The sequence below is a fragment of the Sinocyclocheilus rhinocerous genome, unplaced genomic scaffold (genome assembly GCF_001515625.1).
Source record: "Sinocyclocheilus rhinocerous isolate Xijiao unplaced genomic scaffold, SAMN03320098_v1.1 scaffold3220, whole genome shotgun sequence".
NCBI lineage: Eukaryota > Metazoa > Chordata > Actinopteri > Cypriniformes > Cyprinidae > Sinocyclocheilus > Sinocyclocheilus rhinocerous.
In genome coordinates, this window is record NW_015648158.1 from 213,446 (window position 1) to 231,972 (window position 18,527).

At 38.6% G+C, this 18,527-nt stretch overlaps 1 protein-coding gene across 6 annotated transcripts in view; it reads right to left on the reverse strand.

Moving 5' to 3' along the window:
• Positions 1-428: 428 nt before the first annotated feature.
• LOC107709670 (adenomatous polyposis coli protein-like) overlaps positions 429-18,527 on the reverse strand; it is a 55,655-nt gene continuing 37,556 nt past the window's right edge. For all 6 annotated transcript variants that reach the window (XM_016514256.1, XM_016514251.1, XM_016514254.1 and 3 more), the window contains 13 exons: positions 17,264-17,471; positions 16,328-16,436; positions 16,126-16,239; positions 15,933-16,016; positions 13,483-13,563; positions 10,378-10,476; positions 9,899-10,277; positions 8,179-8,274; positions 7,924-8,063; positions 7,757-7,834; positions 7,533-7,649; positions 7,235-7,449; positions 429-7,142 (listed from right to left, as the gene is read on the reverse strand). In XM_016514256.1, coding sequence (XP_016369742.1) covers positions 779-7,142; positions 7,235-7,449; positions 7,533-7,649; positions 7,757-7,834; positions 7,924-8,063; positions 8,179-8,274; positions 9,899-10,277; positions 10,378-10,476; positions 13,483-13,563; positions 15,933-16,016; positions 16,126-16,239; positions 16,328-16,436; positions 17,264-17,471 — 8,084 coding nt within the window. In that variant the 3' untranslated portion in view covers positions 429-778. The remainder of the gene's footprint in view (positions 7,143-7,234; positions 7,450-7,532; positions 7,650-7,756; positions 7,835-7,923; positions 8,064-8,178; positions 8,275-9,898; positions 10,278-10,377; positions 10,477-13,482; positions 13,564-15,932; positions 16,017-16,125; positions 16,240-16,327; positions 16,437-17,263; positions 17,472-18,527) is intronic.

The following is an 18,527-nucleotide window of genomic DNA, read 5'->3' on the forward strand; positions in this document are numbered from 1 at the left end:
AGATACCAACACCAAAACCTATAGGAATAATTTAATTATCAAACATTACTTCAGTCCTTCCAAGACTATTGTTTCATTGAAGACACCCGCCTCATCTGGCAACAACTATACACAAATAGCAGAGCAATGGAACTATGTTTTTTTAATATAATCTATTGTCAACCGTCAACGTCATTCAACAGTTCCGAGGGTTATTTCTTGCTTTCAAAAAAACACACACACAAGTGTAAAATGTTACACTACAGCTATCAGTACAGGTCATATGTCCACAGAAATGTTTATCTTTATAGGAAATACTATACCACTGAATCGGTTCATGCAAGGAGAAAATCCATTATGTAACATACAATATGCAACAGTAAGAATGTGTTTAACATTTGAATTAATACAGGTTTACTGTTTGTTCTAAAAAATTAAATGCATTAGTATTGAATTCCACCAAAAGTTTAACAGCATCCCAAATAGTCCATCATTAGTCAATATTCTTGTAAAGTCAAGGTAAATACAGGACACTGATGTGTGGTTAAATTATATATATATACATAATCAAATCTGTACAGTACAAATTGTCAAATATTTTCGCCCTCCCTACTGCTCCCTACCTCCAACATTAGCTTAAACAGCAATCAACCAGCAAGAATAAGTTTCTTAATACAGGGTGCAACAACAAGAAGTTCTAAGAAAGTGGCCTCCACAGAGGTTTTTCCACAAAAACACAAAACAAATTATAAACGAGGCCAGTCTGTAATAAGTGTTCTCTGGTTTTCTAAGTCCAAACTTAGACGGAAGTGACAATGTAAGACCCACTTTCAGTCGCGTCTCCTTTAGTGTCTCTCTTTTTTGCATTGCTTGAAATAGGTGTTGGGATCTGGGATGGTCTTGGAGTTGTGCTGTCAGCAGTACTCTTTCTGGGGCTTGGTGTGTAATTAAAAGGACTTACCCTAGCAGCCAAGGCTCCACTAGGGGAACTGTGTTTGCTAGAGTTAGTTGAGCTAAAAGGTGCGCGTTCAGCAACAGGGAATTCATGGACCTCTGTGCCAATGTTTGGGTTACTTGGTGCAGGCTTGATATCAGTGACTTTTTTATCAAGAGACTCGCTACTCCGGAGTAAATTCAGATTTTTTTCTGAACCCAGGTGGCCCATAGCTCCATTCTCACTTGCTAGTGGCTGTTTTGAGTGCGATTCGCTTGAGTCCCTGTCACAAGGTAACCCTTTGTTTGATTGACTGTCAATAACAGGAGGTGTGTTTGCTGTGGGTGACTTACTAGACCTTGGATTGTTTATGGGACAGTCTTCAATTCTCACCCAGACATCTTCTGTCTTGGACATAGCAGCACCCATTGAATGAGCAGCATCACCAGTTGGATCTGGTAAGTCTAATGTCATAGAAGGTGCATATGAGCTTTCGCCGTCTTTCATTTTCCTCCATGTTCCTTTGCGTTCGAGGCCCCCCTCTTTACCTGATTTTTGAGGAGGATTAGCGGGTTGCCGTTCATCCTCGCTTCTTCCCTTTTCACTGGACTCAGACGAAGCAGAGAGAATGGAAGAGCTGCTGCCGGTTCTTTTCCAAGTGCCTACTCTTGGGAGAGATGATGAATGTTTGCTGTGCTCCCTTTTCCATGTCCCCGTCCTGTTGATTGGGAGCCTGGAAGGGCTTTCTGAATGGGATCGGGAGATGTCATGCCTTCGGAGTGACTTTCCATCACCATTCTCTGCAGAGTTCTGACTATGAGGGGACTTTCTCCAACCACTTCCCTGGTAGGGTAGACTAAGTGACATGTCAGGTAAGGATGGACTAGATACTGGTGTCTGTGACTGGCTTGGAGACGAAGGAGACAAGGACTCGAAAGATGCAGACTCCTCTAATTTTCTTTTTAGTGTTGGACTAGGGGCTTCTTTGATAAATGTTGACTGACGAACAAGTCCAGGCTTCTCGGACCGGTCAGACTCACTCCCACTGGATTTGGTAGATGACATCCTGGACAACTCTGCCTTCTTTGAAGGGCCAGAGGCTCCACACTGGTTTAGACTTTTTGAGGCAGATTCACTTCTAGGAATTCCACTGGTACTTCTTGGCAAACCACTCTGCTTTGTTGGTGTTTGCTGGCCCAGTTGCCTCCCTGGAGAAGTGTAAGCCATGCGTCCAGATCCAAAAGATTTTGCTGAAGCAGCACTGGGGGAGGCAGTGCGAGGCAGCTGGGTTAATTTGCTAGATGGGCTCAAACCATTCCTACCAGGTGAAACTGAGGCACGACCAGAGGACTGCATGGGCATTGTTAGAGATTGCTGAACTGGTCTAGAAGGTGTGGAGTCTCTAGACCCAGATCGAGAGGAAGTTTTACTTGACCCTCCTTGAGATGATGCTGGGTCCCTGGCAGGACTAGGTTCAGAACTTGCTGGGATTTTCATGGTTCTTGGAGAGTTTCCAGGACCAGGTGCTTGGGATGGTGGTTTTGACATTTGGCCACGTGGAGGGGTTTTTTTGGGTACCGGACTGGTGCTAGGAGAGCTGCTCCTCACACCAGGAAGATGAATCATTGTCCTCCCTCTGGAGATCACAGGAGCTTGAGCTTGTCTGTGCTGAGAGGACATGCTTTCAAGACTGGGTCTGGGCTTTCCTGTGATTAGACTTTTATACACTTTCTTTCCTCCTTTCAGGCTCTTAGATTCTTCCTCTTTACTTTTGGACTCTAAAGTGCTTTTCTCACCAGGTTTTAGTATTCTTGGCCCTTTATTTGTAGCAGGCTTATTGTCCTCCTGATTTAAAGGGAGGTGGAAAGGTGATCCAATGGAAATGCCCGATTTGAGAGACAGAATAGAGTCTGAATCAGAGGAACCTTGTCTGGAGAGACTCGCTGCAGCCTGATGTAGACTGCTAACTATAGAATTGGCACCCTCTTGAATGGCTTTCCAATCAAATGATTCAGAGTCTGGTGACAAGGCTTGCTCAGAAAAAGGGCTATGTGTGTCTGTGAGATCTAATATAAGATCTGGTTCCTCTGCTAAAATACCATCAGCCAACATGCTCTTTTCTTCCTTATCCCCTGGTTCCTTAATCTTACTTCTTGATGGCTGTTTCTTTTTCTTTGGCATTGCAGAACTGATGCATTCTTGGAGAAGGTCATCTTCAGAATCAATACTGAGGGAGCTAAGAGAACTATTTCTAGAGAAGCACACAGGGGTGTCCTCAACATGAAAGGCCTTTGGCGCATAACCAGAGGCTTGTGGCCTGGGCACTTCCATCTGAGTTGCATCATCTTTGTGTGAGCAATCTTTGTTGTTGTTTTCTTGGTCAATGTCACTTAATGAGCTAAGGGATGAGTTTCTTGAAAAACATACAGGTGTGTCTTCAATGGAAAACTTTTGCTTTTCATCGCACACTGCAACTGTATTTTCTTTGGGTGCTTGTGGAAAACCTGGTTTTTGAAGGGGTTTTGTTGGAGCTGTCTGAAATGCTGATACTCTGTTGGTGTTTACTGGCTGTTCTGCACTGCACTTCAAAGGGGGAACTTTTCTTTGCTCTTTATCTTTTCGCAGCTCAGCTTTCTCTTTAGACAAATCAAGATCGTCATCCTCAAAGTCAAGTGAACTCAGTGAATCATTGCGAGAGAAGCAATAAGGTGTGCCCTCAATTGGTGTGTAATGATGCGGAGAATCAAAGGCAAACCCAGGACGTGTTCTCACCTCGGGATTAACAGGCTTATCAGCAAACTCTCTTGTGACTACTTTGGACTCTTGCTTTTCCATTTCTTTGTGTTTATCTGGATATGATGCTGCTTCTGACAAGCTATTAGGAGCCTCTGGCCGTTTGAACATCCTTGTTCTGTACTCACTGCTTTGTGGCATAGGTTTTACAGGAGAAGTTGGCTTTTTCTTTTCCAAGTCTTGCTGAACTAGGTTGCCAGTGGCAGTGGACGGATGCTGAGCCTGTTCAGGCATCTTCTGCACTCTAAATGGCTTGTGAATTTTGCCTTTGGGCATTGCCGAATTGATACACTCTGCAAGAATATCGTCCCCTTCGTTCTCAGCCAAGGGAGACTGCATGGGAGGTGATAAACCTATATCTTTAGCCTCTGCACTTTTCCCCTCTGGCAGAGTGTCTCGCCTTTGACCAGATACTTCTGCATGGGGAGCTGAACTTTCAATACCCGCCAACTCATTTGGGGGTGAATCAATCGTGAGGTCACTGAGAGATGTTGCTGTGGAAAAGTTAATGGGTGTTCCCTCAACACAGTACACCCGGGGCATGTCTTCACAGTGTGTTAGGGCAACATGTTTCAGCTGTTGTCCTCTGTTTTGTGGTGGCAACAATTTATAAACGGGGAGCTGACTTGGTTTGCGAGCCACGGGCGGGGGTATTCTAGAGGTGCTTGAGGGTGATTGTTTTTTTGTTTTTCTTGATGATTTTGTTGGCATTGCTGAGTTTATACAAGCCTCTAGAATCTCTATGTCGTCATCATCATCCGAGTCATCCAAGATATCTTTTCCAGGTTCAGTTGTTGATGGTGGTTTCTCTTGAACCTTGGGCTCTTGTATGTCTTCTTTCTCAAGCTCTGCTTCATTAGTATGGTCATCCTCATGAACTGGGGGCATTATCTTCAGCTCAACATCTTTCTGAATAAAGGGTTCATCTAAACTTAGTGCACTAAGACTCGAAGCGCAAGAGAAGCCATCTGGAGTGCTTTCTGTGGCAAAATGTAAAAGAGTATCATTATCTGGTAAAACCTGCACTTTCTGTACAGCAGCACTTACAACTGCATGTCTTGGAGCTAATTCACGTTTTTCAGAATGGGGCGGCACAGTAACTTTTTGTTTTACTGACGTGGATCGTGGTGGTGGAGGTGGTGGTGTCTTGCTGCGACTTGGTGGCATTGTTTGTCCAGGGCTATCAGGCAGATCACTTGGACTGATAATCCCACTTACCATCCCACTGCACGGCTCACTCTGCACAGAACTTGAAATGGAATGACTCTCAAAACTGTCAAGGGAGCTGACAGATGTGCATCTGCTGAACATGAGCGGAGTCTCTTGTACATAATGTTCAGGAGGACTTTTTGGTGTTTGGGCACCACTTTTGGATGGTGATTTAGCACCTGATGAAAATTCCACTGTTTTGTGATGCCTTGAAGCATCTCCATGTCCCAAGTGATGTCGTGGAGGCTTGAAGCGAACATAATGGCCTGATGATTGGCTGTCAGTTGTGCGTTGGTCAGATGCAATGTTACTAGTGGATTCTTTTTCTGACATAGGTAGATTTGTGTAGTTATTGGCTGAGTTGGCGTTACGTTTGCAGCTCTCCATTTCATCTTCCTCTGAGGACAATGATGATAAAGAGCTACCACGTGAGAAACAAATGGGTGTGTCCTCCACACAATACGTCTGCAATGTTTCTTGATTTATTGTGGAAGTCTTGCATGCTGGGTTCTTCTGAACTGCTCTCGTTGGTCCTGCTCTGCTTTGAGCAGACGAAGGATGGAGCTGCTTTTGCCTACCCTGGTTCTTTAAAGAAGCCACAGAGGAGGAAGTATCTTGGCTCAAATGATCTTTGACAGAACCTTGGGTAGAAGATGGCTTTGAATGACTAAACATGGCCTTCTTAGAGGAAGCATCAGAGTACTTCAAACTGTAATCAATAGGTTGTTCTACATGATGATCCTCATTGTATTTCATTCTGTAGTTTGGAGTTTGCTCATCAAGCTGCTCTTCCTCTGAATAGCACTCGCTGTAGTTTGTTGGTTTGTCATCGGCATAGTCATCCACAGTGCAGATAGTTTGAGAGATCTTTTTGTTAAGTCCATGATTTGACCCACTGTTAATTTGTTCATTTGAGCCCCTTGACCTAAATCCAGGCAGGTCCTGTTGAACAAACCTGGGCTGGTACTTTTTTAGTTTATCTTCTCCTTCACTGCCAGATTCAGTGTACATGGGGTATCCTGGGCTTTGCGATCTCGGTGGTTTCTGATCTGGCCGCTTCATTTCATCATCAAGGAGCTTAGGCCTTGCCCACCTTTCATTCTGGCTTGGGCTTTGTCGACCAGAGTTGAGCTGTTCATCAGAATACTTCAAACTATAGTTAATAGGTGTGTCCAGATCTCCATTGTCATCTTCCATATGATTTGCATTGTGTATCTTATGGGCAAGGTCTGCAGGATATTTTCTGTAGACACAGCATTTGCCTTCATCATCTTCTGAATAGGAATCCACTGAGGGCTTCATTTGACCTCTCTTTCCATAGCCATCAGTGCTGTTGACACTATTCAGACTGTCATTAGAAGCTCTGTACTCCAGTTTGGGCTTTGGGCACGGTCTGCCTGAAGGGTCAGTTTTGTTGTAGCTGTACATATTCTGGTGACCATGAACAGCAGTTTGGTGTCGGATCATGTCGTCTTGCACAATGTGAGGGTCTGGTGTGGATCCTGCGGTTCTATCATCCATACTTAAGTGCATGCTCTGCACTTCCTCCATAACTACCGCAATTTGAGCTGCAGTCGTGGGAATTTGCACCATTCGCTTGGCAGCCTCAGCATCGGAATGGAAACCCCTTCGCTCTCGATCTAGACTTCTGTCCCTCTCGGCTCGGACACTTTCTCCATTTCCTCTGTTGTCTCGAGATGATGGGCTTGAGAGCACTGGGGTGTTCATATAAGGTGAACGAACACAGACTCCATTGGGGTTATAGCCATCAGGTCGACAGACACCATCATAATCGCCATAGACGTTATGCTTATGTTTTAGCTTGGCCCTATGGGAGGCTTTTGGGCTCAAGTTGTCAATGTTATCGAAGGTTTCAGAGAGGTGCTGTGCATCTAGTTCTTCAATTAGTGCTTTCTGTTTTCTTACATGCAGGGACGGTAAACTGGATCCAGGAGACATGATGTTGGCATCCTTATACTTGGCAGGCCGATTTGCCATGAGGTTTCTCAAAGCAGCGGCACTTCCCATAGCTATCATCTTGTGCTTGGAGTGAATGAGGTTCTTCAGCATGCTAACTGCACCCATATCCCATAATGCCTCTTGATCTTTTGCATTCCGAGCAGAGAGGTTCCACAGCGTCCCACAGGCATTGCTCACTATCGTCAGACTGTGTGATTTAAGGTGCTGAAGAAGAGTCTGAAGACAGCTGTTTTCCCTTAATATTTGCCTGAAAATAAACAAAAAGAGGAAAAGGTTTGCTGCCATGTGGACATATTAAAAATCTGTGAGGGTATGCAGCTTTCATACAGCATACTCTACCTGTGCTCCTCATTTGTGGCAATTAGGCTTGATACGTTTCTCAAGATGCCACCACCACTTTCTATTATGGCAAGGGTGTTGGTTTGGCTTCTGTATATTAGAGTGCTCACTAAAAACGCCAAAGCTCCAGGAACAGCACAGATATCAGCTTTGTTTTCAGTGCAATGTGCTGATAAGTTCCAAAGGGCACTCAATACGCTTTTTAATGTGGATTCCTGTAAGATAAGAAGTAAGACTATTTTCCTTAATGACTGAACGGCTTGTTTGCATTCTGACGACAGAAATGACTAAATCTCACCTTCTGAACCTCTAAGGCACACTCCATCAGGGCTCTAACACTGCCAACTTCTCGCAAGATCTTCTTACTGTTCACATCAGCTCGCCATGAGAGGTTCCTCAAAACACTGGCAATTACCTAAAGCAGCATATAATTTATTAGTACAATAAATTGGGATTAATGTCTTTCCTATGCAATGCATAATGACTATGCAAATTATAACATGAGTTTCCAAACAGTTATACCTGCTGTAGATCCTCACTCTCTGACTTCAGTTGAGCTACCATGGCCCTCATGCAACCTTTCATTGAGCAAAGTGTAGCCTGTGGGCAAAACAAGAAAGTAACAGTTAAATGCAATAATAAACAATGAATGGAAATCTATCCATATAATGCTGAGAGAAATAACACACCTTGTTGGCTACATCTCCAAAGGTTAAATTAGTTAGACCCATTCCAGCATATCGTCTTAGTGTAACACTGTAGTGATCATTGGTAAGACCGTAAATCTCACAGTCTACCTGCAGCAGCTCCACAATCGCCTGAAGGCCACCTGCATAAACAATACATTGAAATATTCAGCCAATGAGATTTAAATTTTAGGTTTTTCAATGTCTAACAAGAATAAACAGGAGGACAAATTTCATTTATAATTTTGGAAAACCTACCAAGCTCATTCATCGCGTGCCTGTGCTCTTCATCAAAGGAAAGTTTCATGAGAACACAAACCGCTGGGCAAATCTGATGCTCGACTGGTGAAGGCACTGCAGTGAAAGCAAAAGTATGTTAATGAGGTTGTACAGCTCCACATACTTAAATTATGTGTCATCCGACTTTGAAGAGTTATTAAATCATCCATTCAGCTACTTCCCATCAGAGCATTTCAAATGAATCACATTTATAAATTAATAAAAAGTTATATATAGTAGTATATGAGATAAAATAAAAAAGCACTGCATTTACTACAGCAATATATTAGGGATATATAGGCCAGTTTATTACTGTGGTTGACTTGTACGTTTATTTTAAATGGCTAATGCAGATGCTTCAGATGCAATGCCTGAGTTTATGCTGATATATACATAACGGGGTTGTTATTGACTACATATAGGCCAATATATTACAGTGGTCAACTTATGTTTGTTTTAAATGGCTAATACAGATGCATCAGATTCAATGCCTGATTTATGTTGATATATACATAACTGAAATATCATTTTTAAATATCATGTCGTTAACTGAAATAAAACCGAAATAAAATAAAACAAATATTATATGAAAAATGTAAACTTAAAAATGTTAAACTAAAAAAATGCAACTAACTGAAATAAGTTGAAGTAATAAAATTACTAAAACTAAAAAAAATAAAAATAAAATAAATATTATAAAATATAAATGTTAAATAAATAAATATTAACTAGTAAAAAATAGTAATAAAGTGACAAAAGCACATAAAATTAATGAAACTAAAACGGCAAATATAGAAAACCTAATTAAAAATATTAAAAATAAAATTATTTGTAAAAAAAAAAAAAAGCATAAAACGAATAAAACAAACTAAATTAAAAAGCACATAAAATTAATACAACTAAAATTAAAATTAAAACTATATAAAATATAGTTAAAATATATAAATTTTTAATATATAAAAAAAGATTATTCAAAATATTAATAAAAACTATAAGTTCTTTATTGACAGCTAAATGTGCACAAAATTTGCTGAAATTAAAAGAACACATATTTCACTATGTATTCACTCAAAATTAACAAAAGAACAAATAAAAATATACAGAAATTTTTAATTGTTAATTTAAAGCACTGTCAGTGAATTGTGAAACCAACACAAGGATGAGAAAACACTTCTATTTATTACACATATGTGACCCTGGACCACAAAACCAGTCATAAGGTTATATTTTTCAAAATTGAGATACATAATATTTGATATATAATAATATATAACATAATATTTGGCTGAGATACAACTAAACTTTGAAAATCTGGAATCTGAGGGTGCAAAAAAATCACCCTCTTTGAAGTTCTTTAAAGTTGTTCAAATGAAGTTCTTAGCAATGCATATTACTAATCAAAAATTAAGTTTTGATATATTTACAGTAGGAAATTTACAAAATATCTTCACGGAACATGATCTTTACTTAATATCCTAATGATTTTTGGCATAAAAGAAAAATCTATAATTTTGACCCATACAATGTATTTTTGGCTATTGCTACAAATATACCCCAGCGACTTAAGACTGCTTTTGTGCTCCAGGGTCACATATTTACTACAACTAAAAATACTGGTACTGCAAGGATACCATGTCACGTCCCTCTGCGCTATTCCTGACAGCCTGCATATATCAGCGCGAGATATATTGGGTCTCACTTGGGTTCTTGTCCTGGTCCACGCCACGCTCATGGCTTTCCTGCCACTCCCAGCAGGTCTCGCAGTAAGCTCTGATCTGCTCCAGCAGGTGGAGCACCCGGATCTCCTGCCGGCCTCGCTTGTCATCGGGCTGCGAGTGGATAATGTTATGCAGGGCGGCGCTGGCCCTCGCCCGGGCCTCTTTGCTGCCGCGAGAATTTCCAAGCAACACGGAGTCCTTGTCGTTGCCGTGTAGGAGCTGGATGAGCAGCGGCAGGCAGCCGGATTGACGCATGGCGATGCAGCTGTCCTGAGAGCTCGACATGGCCAGGAGGGTGCGAGACATGTCGTCTTTATCATGGGTGCCCAGCATGGACAGCAGCGAGTACACCATTTCCACCTAAGCATATGCAGACTTGATTAAAGTGATGGATGCTGTCATTATTTTTTCAATCATCACTGTAAGTAATTTTAGCATTGAGAATCTAGTACTAGTTAACCTTAGTGCCCAAATGGCTGGTCAGTCGGCGTGGAACGGAGTAACTTCCAGCACTGCTCATCTCACTGGTGGCGTCATGATCCACCCGAGAACTTGAGCCCTGACAGACAAAAACATACAAAGCAGATTCAAACAATAGTCTTCATAATAAAAAATATTCTTAATAAAAAATAAACGCACATCTTCATCAATACTAAAATCTTTTTATTTGTCCATTGTGTATGTTATACACCCTACAAAAGGTCAATAGTTAAATGTGAAAACTTATATTTAAATTGATATATAAATATAATTTAAATACATTTATATTTAAATTTAAATGTATACATTTTATTAAAATTTATTAAAAAAAAATGCACGTCTTCAGCAAACCTTATCAAACACCTTTTAAAGTTAAATGGTAAAATCTCTTTATTTTTCCACTGTATATATATATTATACACCCTACAAAATGTGACTGTATACATCAAACATATCTTGAATGCAGAGATTATGCATAGGTAAATTTTTACATTTAAATTGAGTTAAATATATAATTATAAAAACATAACATTTACAATCATAAATTGTATTTATCAATTTAAAAAGAAAAGTTTTTCAATGTATAATTTTATATAATTTATTATTTACATTACATTTTTATTACATTTTAAATTATATTTATTGCACTTATACATTTTTATTTAAATGTGATATTTATTATGCATTTCATTGATAAGTTGTTTATAACCATTTTTCTCAGAATATTGTATTTTAAACAAAGGGAAAGCATTGTGTTTTATTGTATCACTGAATTTCTATTATAATAAAACTCCTTTTAACCATTTATAAATACAGATTAAATTATTTAAAAACTAATTCGCATACTCTTTTCATTCTTGCACTGTATATATTATACACCCTACAAAAGTCACTTTTTCTAAATCAAACAGAGCTCCAGACAAAAATAAATAAATTAAGGAACCATTGGCTCCTATAAGAAAAAAAATTAGGCACCAAAAAATTTTTTTAAGTGCCACAGAATAAACGTGTTTTTTTTTTTTTTTAACACTTTACCATTTCAGTCATACTGTCAAGTGTTTATGTCTCATCTTTTCTTGTCTTTATCAGCATTTTATTCCATCTTGTACACTCTTAAATATGCTGCGTTAAATATAACCCAATAGCTGGGTTTGTCCCTTTTTAACCCAGCCCTGGGTTATATTTAACCCAGCATTTTTTAGAGTGTAGATGACCTGGGAACTAAGGTTCACTTAAATTGGGAACAAAACGTCTTTTCCAACTTCAGAACTATATACAGTCACAAAGAATTGTTTATTACACTGAATCTGTGCTGATATCACGGACCATAACTATATCAGCATCACTTGGCCATTGAGTGTAGTTTGGGCTCCTCCTCAATGCATCCTATAAATTCTGTCTCATTTCTTACACACATCCAGTCTGTTTTTCTTCATTAGTAACATGCAATTATATAGGTGTTAAATTTTATCTTTAGCTCCTTGCATTCTTTCTTATCATGTAGACAACAGGTTAAGTAAAAATATGAATGAGCAATATAGCGCATATATTTAGCAAAATGCTTTTCTTTATAGTTGTTTTTTTTCTAGCTGGCTGATGAGCTTATGGACGGCGAATGGTGATTCTGAGGTAAATGTATTGTTACGTGGCATTGTTTACAAGCTTTACACGTTTTCCGCAGTTTGAAACACTGAATGAGCGATTACATGAGACCTTTCAGAAAGCTGTACTGTATCTTATAATATATCTTTTGATGTTTATTTCGTACTATATACAGTAGTAAAGAGAAAGATCTGACGGGTTCACGTGCCGCTTGAACTGAGGCGCTAAAGCGAGCGCTCATGTGTTTAATTAAAGAGCATCTATTGTTTGAATTTCATTATGAACTGGGTCGAAATTTAAAGATGATACTTTGTTTATTAAAAGGTAACGGAGCACAAAGCTTATCGCGATTATTGGACGGCAGTGCGCTACAAATAATATGAAGTTCAAGCATTTACAGAACACAGCATTTAGACTAAAGATCTTGATAACAAGAAGCCATATCAGTGTCAATTATAAATGAGAATCGTTAACGATATTGTTAATGTCCACACAGCTGACAGCTTTACCTAATTTCAAGTTGTGCACGAAATAGACAAAGATGTGATCGCAAAACAAGCAGGAAAAAAGGCATTTGATGCAAATTTTATATAGTAGCAAAAACTTCACTAGCAAATTAATATTTTTGCATTTTAGGCGCAGTCTGGAGCCCTGTCAAACATATCTTCAACAAGTCCACAATACAGTCTTTTGAATGCAGAGATTATGCATATGTAAATATTTATGTTTAAATTAATATTTACTAAAAAAATGTAAATGTAAAAATTTATAAATTAAAACAAATTTATAAAAGTTAATAAAATGTACTAATTTAAATATATTTATTTTTAATTATATTATAATATTTCCAATCATATTTATTGGATTTATAAATATATATTTTAATGTATACATTTATATTGATTTTTTTTGTTTATTGTACATTAAGGCGAGGGAAAGCACTGTGTTTTATTGTACTACTGAATTTGTTTTATTAAAAAACCTTTTAATCATAGATAAAACAAATTTTAAAAAATCTTAAAAACTGAAATTGCATAAAATACAGTGTGCAAACACAAAAATGAGGGCAAGTCTCTTTGTTTATCAAACAATGTATGGCTCGTGTGTCAGACTCGATCCCTGCACCTAATCCAGCGACATACCGCTCGCACCATCTGTCTGAAAAATACCATGCCGCCTTAATGAAAGTGAAACAGTATGGAGTCCAAAAAACCCTCCTGTTTCTGCTTAGAATTTCAAAGTCTAACTAGGGCTCTATGATGAACAATAAAACCATTAGCATCTGCATTCAAATCATTATTATTCGAAGCACACCGAAGCTCTTTCAGGCACAGACTGAAAGAGCTTTTAAAAAAGGGCCCGAATCCTTGGCACCCACTGGCAGAAAAAAAAGGGCCACCGGAGGACACTTCTGTTCATGAGACCATCAACAAAATGAGTCTAATTTAGTGGGAGACTATTGCAAATAGATACAGTAACTCACCTGTGAGCAGGCCGCATTACCAGCGCCAGCATCTCCTGCAGCGTGAGCTCCTTCGGTTTGCGTCACAGGGTCATGCTTGACCTGAAGATTCAACGAGGAGGAATATGAGAAACCGCACGGTAAACTGAGCAAATGACACCTGCAATGCAACCGAGGCGAAAGGCAGGTGGCCAGAGAGCCTCGCTGGCTACAGGAGACGGATAACATGTGTAATCAGCTCTGTGAAGTGCATAGAGATACAGAGCGAGGTTGAGTCTTCAGCTACAGGACAGAAGTTGCAACAGCATCAGGCTCTTCCTGACCTACATTGGTTTCTCATGCAGCCGGCGGGATTATGGAGGAAGTGCAAAAGTGTCCAATAGGATTTATCAACACATGTGCAAACACTGAGCATGCATACAAAAAAACTTGCGCTTGTCTACTATTTTACGATATAAAAGAGTAGTGCACAGTGTTTTGTCGTTTTTATTTATATATAAATTAAGATTTATGTATACATTTATTTCATCATTTTGTTTTATTAATTCACGACTACAACTTAAAGAAATTAATCAAATAAAATGTATATTTTGAATGCAATGCAATCTAATTAACTTGGATTTTTCATGTTTTCAGTTTAGTTACACTGTTAATTTTTTATGTGCTTCTGTCGTTTTATATATATATAATAATATTTTATTTTTTTATATACTTAATGAAATAGCTTTATTTTTTTTTATTTTTTTTTTTGTTTTATTAATTTATGACTTCAATTTTAAATAAATAAATAAAACATACCTTGAATGCATTATAAGATGCTTTGGATAAAAGCATCTACTAATGCATGCATGTAAATGTAATAAATGCAAGCATAGCTAAATAAGCTCTGTGCATCCTAAAGCTGTGTCACGCTACTGTTTTTTTACGCTCAGCCTCACAGAACACGATCCATTAGTGCAGCATGCTCATTCAATTAAACTTTTATGGCTTCACTGTTTATGCGCAGATGCATTTTCTGTGCACCATTTCCGTTCGTTTCTGTACAAGCTCTAAAAGCAGAACATTACAGACCGGAAGAAGCGCAGCAAACACTGATGCTGAGATGGAAATGACAGCCTTTCTAAAGCAAAGGAATTAAATGTGTGAAGAGGAACAAACACTTGCACAATCTGACCACAAATATCCATACTGACAAAATATGATTATCTAGACCAGGGGTGTCCAAACTCGGTCCTGGAGGGCCAGTGTCCTGCAGAGTTTAGCTCCAGCTTGCCTCAACACACCTGGCTGGAAGTTTCTAGTATACCTAGTAAGAGCTTGATTAGCTGCTTCAGGTGTGTTTAATTAGGGTTGGAGCTAAACTCTGCAGGACACCGGCCCTCCAGGACAGAGTTTGGACAGACTTCACAAAATGATTTTCACTTGTTCATGTGGACACAAAAGCCTTGTTCAGGCTGTCAGACCAAATCCAATTTTTGTGCATATCTGATTGGAATCCGATCATATTTAGCATTTGTGAACAGCAAAAATTTTTTTTTAAAAATCACATGAAATCCGATTTTTTCTAATCTGGTTCAAGCCACATTCATGTGTCAAAATGTGGTTATTTAGCGTAGCTTTTCACGTTCTCACGCCACGTAAAAAGTAAGGTTGTGTTGTTGTTAAAAAAAAAGGCTAAATAGAGGTCACAACACTGAGCTTTTGGGGAAGCAAAATATTAAAGGAATAGTTCACCCGAAAATGGAAATTTGCTGATAATTTACTCACCCTCAGGCCGTCCAAGATGTAGATGAGTTTGTTTCTTCCTCAGATTTGTAGAAATGTAGCATTGCATCAGTGTCTCAGCAATGGATGCTCTGCAGTGAATGGGTGCCGTCAGAATGAGAGCTGATAAAAACATCACAATAATCCACAAGTAATCCACAGCACTCCAGTCCATCAGTTCACATCTGGAGAAGACAAAAGCTGAAACAAGTAGTTTTTAACTTCAAACTGTAATCCATAATAACGCTTCCTCCAGTGAAAAAGTGTTCTGGACTGAATCAGGAGAGAAATCTGCACAGATCAAGCACCGTTTACAAGCCAAAACAGCTCTAAACAAATATGTGGCTGGATTTTGATGTGAGAGACAACAGAGGATGCACTTTTTCACTGGAGGAAGCGTTATTATGGATCACAGACTCATATTTTGGCCAGAAGTGATGGTTTGAAGTTAAAATCTTCTTAATGATGGATTTGGGTTTTTTTTTTAGCATTTGTCTTCTCCAGATGTTAACTGATGGACTGGAGTGGTGTGGATTACTTGCGGATTATTGTGATGTTTTTATCAGGGATGGCCTGAGTGTGAGCACATTTACAGCATTTCCTTCAATTTATAAAAAAAGTACTAATTACTACTAATCTTGAGTCTAATGTTCAATGCCTTGCTCTAAACACGACTTTATTTTATAGACAGCAGAATAATCCAGTACCTCCGCGTCAGCTGACTGGGCCTGTAAACGTGTCCGAATCCTCAGCACGTCTTTTTCTATCTGCTGTATCCGAGCCACGCGGCCCTGAGGACAAATGATGGAAACTTCATTACTAAACTCTTGGTTTCACACTGTGCATTTAGAAGTTCCAGTTTCAGATCATAAGTCTCTCAGTTTCAGCATCTCAGCCCACCTGCGCCCGTTTCTCCATGTCCTGACACGTGCCCAGCTGCTCCTCCATTGCAGCTCTGATCTGCCGTGCTTCGTATTCCAGCTGCCTGCGCGTCATATCGGTCTGCAGAGAAAACTACAGCAGCAGAAACAGCGTGAAGCTACAGAGATCATGTAAGGTCAGTGAAGATGTATGAAGAAGTATGCATACTGTACATACTTACATTCTCAGTCAGCGGCAGACTGTCAATCCTTTTGGTGAGGTTTTGTAACTGAGCATAATACCAGTCTTTTTCCTTTTCTTCCTTCTCAAGTTCTGCCATCAACAAAGACCTAATAAAAGCACAATTTTAGACTCTCTAAATTTGTTATAGATCAAAATGTAAACAGAGGTAAAAAAAAAAAAAAGTTCTCCATAGAAAAACTTATTTTTATTGATAAATGTAGAAATGTTATTTTTTTTATGTTTTTGTCTCTTTTGCTCACCAAGGCTGCATTTATTTGATTAAAAATATAATAAAAACTGTAATATTGTGAAATATTATTGCCATTTAGAATAACTGTTTTCTATGTGAATATCTGTTAAAATGTAATTTATTTCTGTGATCAAAGCTGTATTTTCAGCATCATTACTCCAGTCTTCAGTGTCACATGATCTTCAGAAATCATTCTAATATGCTGATTTGCTGCTCAAGAAACATTTCTGATTATTATCAATGTTGAAAACTGTTGTGCTGCACAATATTTTTGAGGAAACGTGATTTTATTTTTCAGGATTCTTTGATGAATAGAGAGTTCAAAAGAACAGCATTTACTTGAAATAGAAATATTTTGTAACATTATAAATGTCTTTACTGTGACTTTTGATCAATGTAATGCGTCTTTGCTCAATAAAAGCAATAATTTCTTTCAAAAGCCCAAATGGTAGAACAGTAGTGCATATATCAGAATATTTTGAAGTGAACTTGGAAAAACACTTTTGTAACAAGTTTGTAATCAAAGGAATGTACCATCAGTCACTAATTGCACCACGTAAATCTCATACAGTAGCAAAACCCTTTATGAACTTTAGAAGAAACCTTTAGTTAACCTGCTTAGAAGGATCTAATCAGCCATATGACCTTCCCATCTGATGCTCAGAATAATCCCTTCTCGCTCACCGTTCCTTCTCCAGCTCCTCCAGGAACCCAGCGCTGTCTCGACCCCCGCCGGCCACCCCTCTCCTGGGGAAGGAGCCCATGGGGCTGGGGCTGGGGCTGGGACTGGGACTGGGGCTGCTGTCAGTCGAGTGGGCCGAACCGGAGCCCTGCAGAGACGCCTTGGACCTCATCCTCACACCAGAGAAACTGCTGGGGTCAAGACTCATTTCTACAGGACAGAAGAGAAGATAATGATGATGGGTACCATTGTACAGCCACACGTAACAAGTTAAATTGCAATGCAAAATTTAGTTGCATCGGTGTATAAGACACATTTTATAATCACATTTCGAAATAAACGTAAAAAACAATCAATATAAAATAAAATATTTTAATATTTAAAAAAAATAATGGTATTCAGTAAAGGAATGAAAAATAAGTATAAAACAAAAATTATTTGACATTGATTATGAAGAACACTTATTATAAACGCCAAGCCTAGACTCGTGCATTTAAAGCAAAACAGAAATTACTGGCATGTGTGAAATGCAGTATACAAACAGGCACGTATCTCTCTCATCTGACACAAAGCTGCATGTTTTCCGCGCTTGACGTTAATTGCATTAGTCGCAGCACATTTTGATAAAAAGCTTGACTTGTATTCTGGAAAATGCAGTACATTAAAGAGCTTTTACATCCTATTCAGCTTACGGAGCTGTCTTCTGACCACACAAACCTTCTAAGGCAGAATATAAACTGAAATGAAACGCCACAAGTGAGTGATTTGGAACGCACTACGTAGTCAGTAAGCACACAAATAGCATTTGATTCTGACAGGGTTTGACATTACCTTGTTGCTAAGCTAATGACAAGCATATGCCATGCATAAAAATACACAGCACACACAAATACTGAGTGAAAATTGGACCAAAGCAAGTAATTTTTTATTTTGCATCCAGAATAGTGAAAAGAAAACTAATTTAAGTGTTTGTTTTATTACACTTTTATCTATTTGCACCTCATTCATATCTTTATTCTGTTTTTAAAGGGGTTTGTTGATATATAATTTTCCTGATTTATATAACATTGTTATATATAAAACATGGTGGAAATGTTTTTTTTTTTCTGTCTGATGACAGTATTTTCTGATTTATGGAGTGATAAAAATTGAAATCCAAAATCCCTTTAACTCTAATATGTAAACAAAATCAAACAAAATTTCAGATTTCTTTTCTGGAAATGTATGCAAATTAGTGCATATTTAATTAGATAATGCCTCATTTGC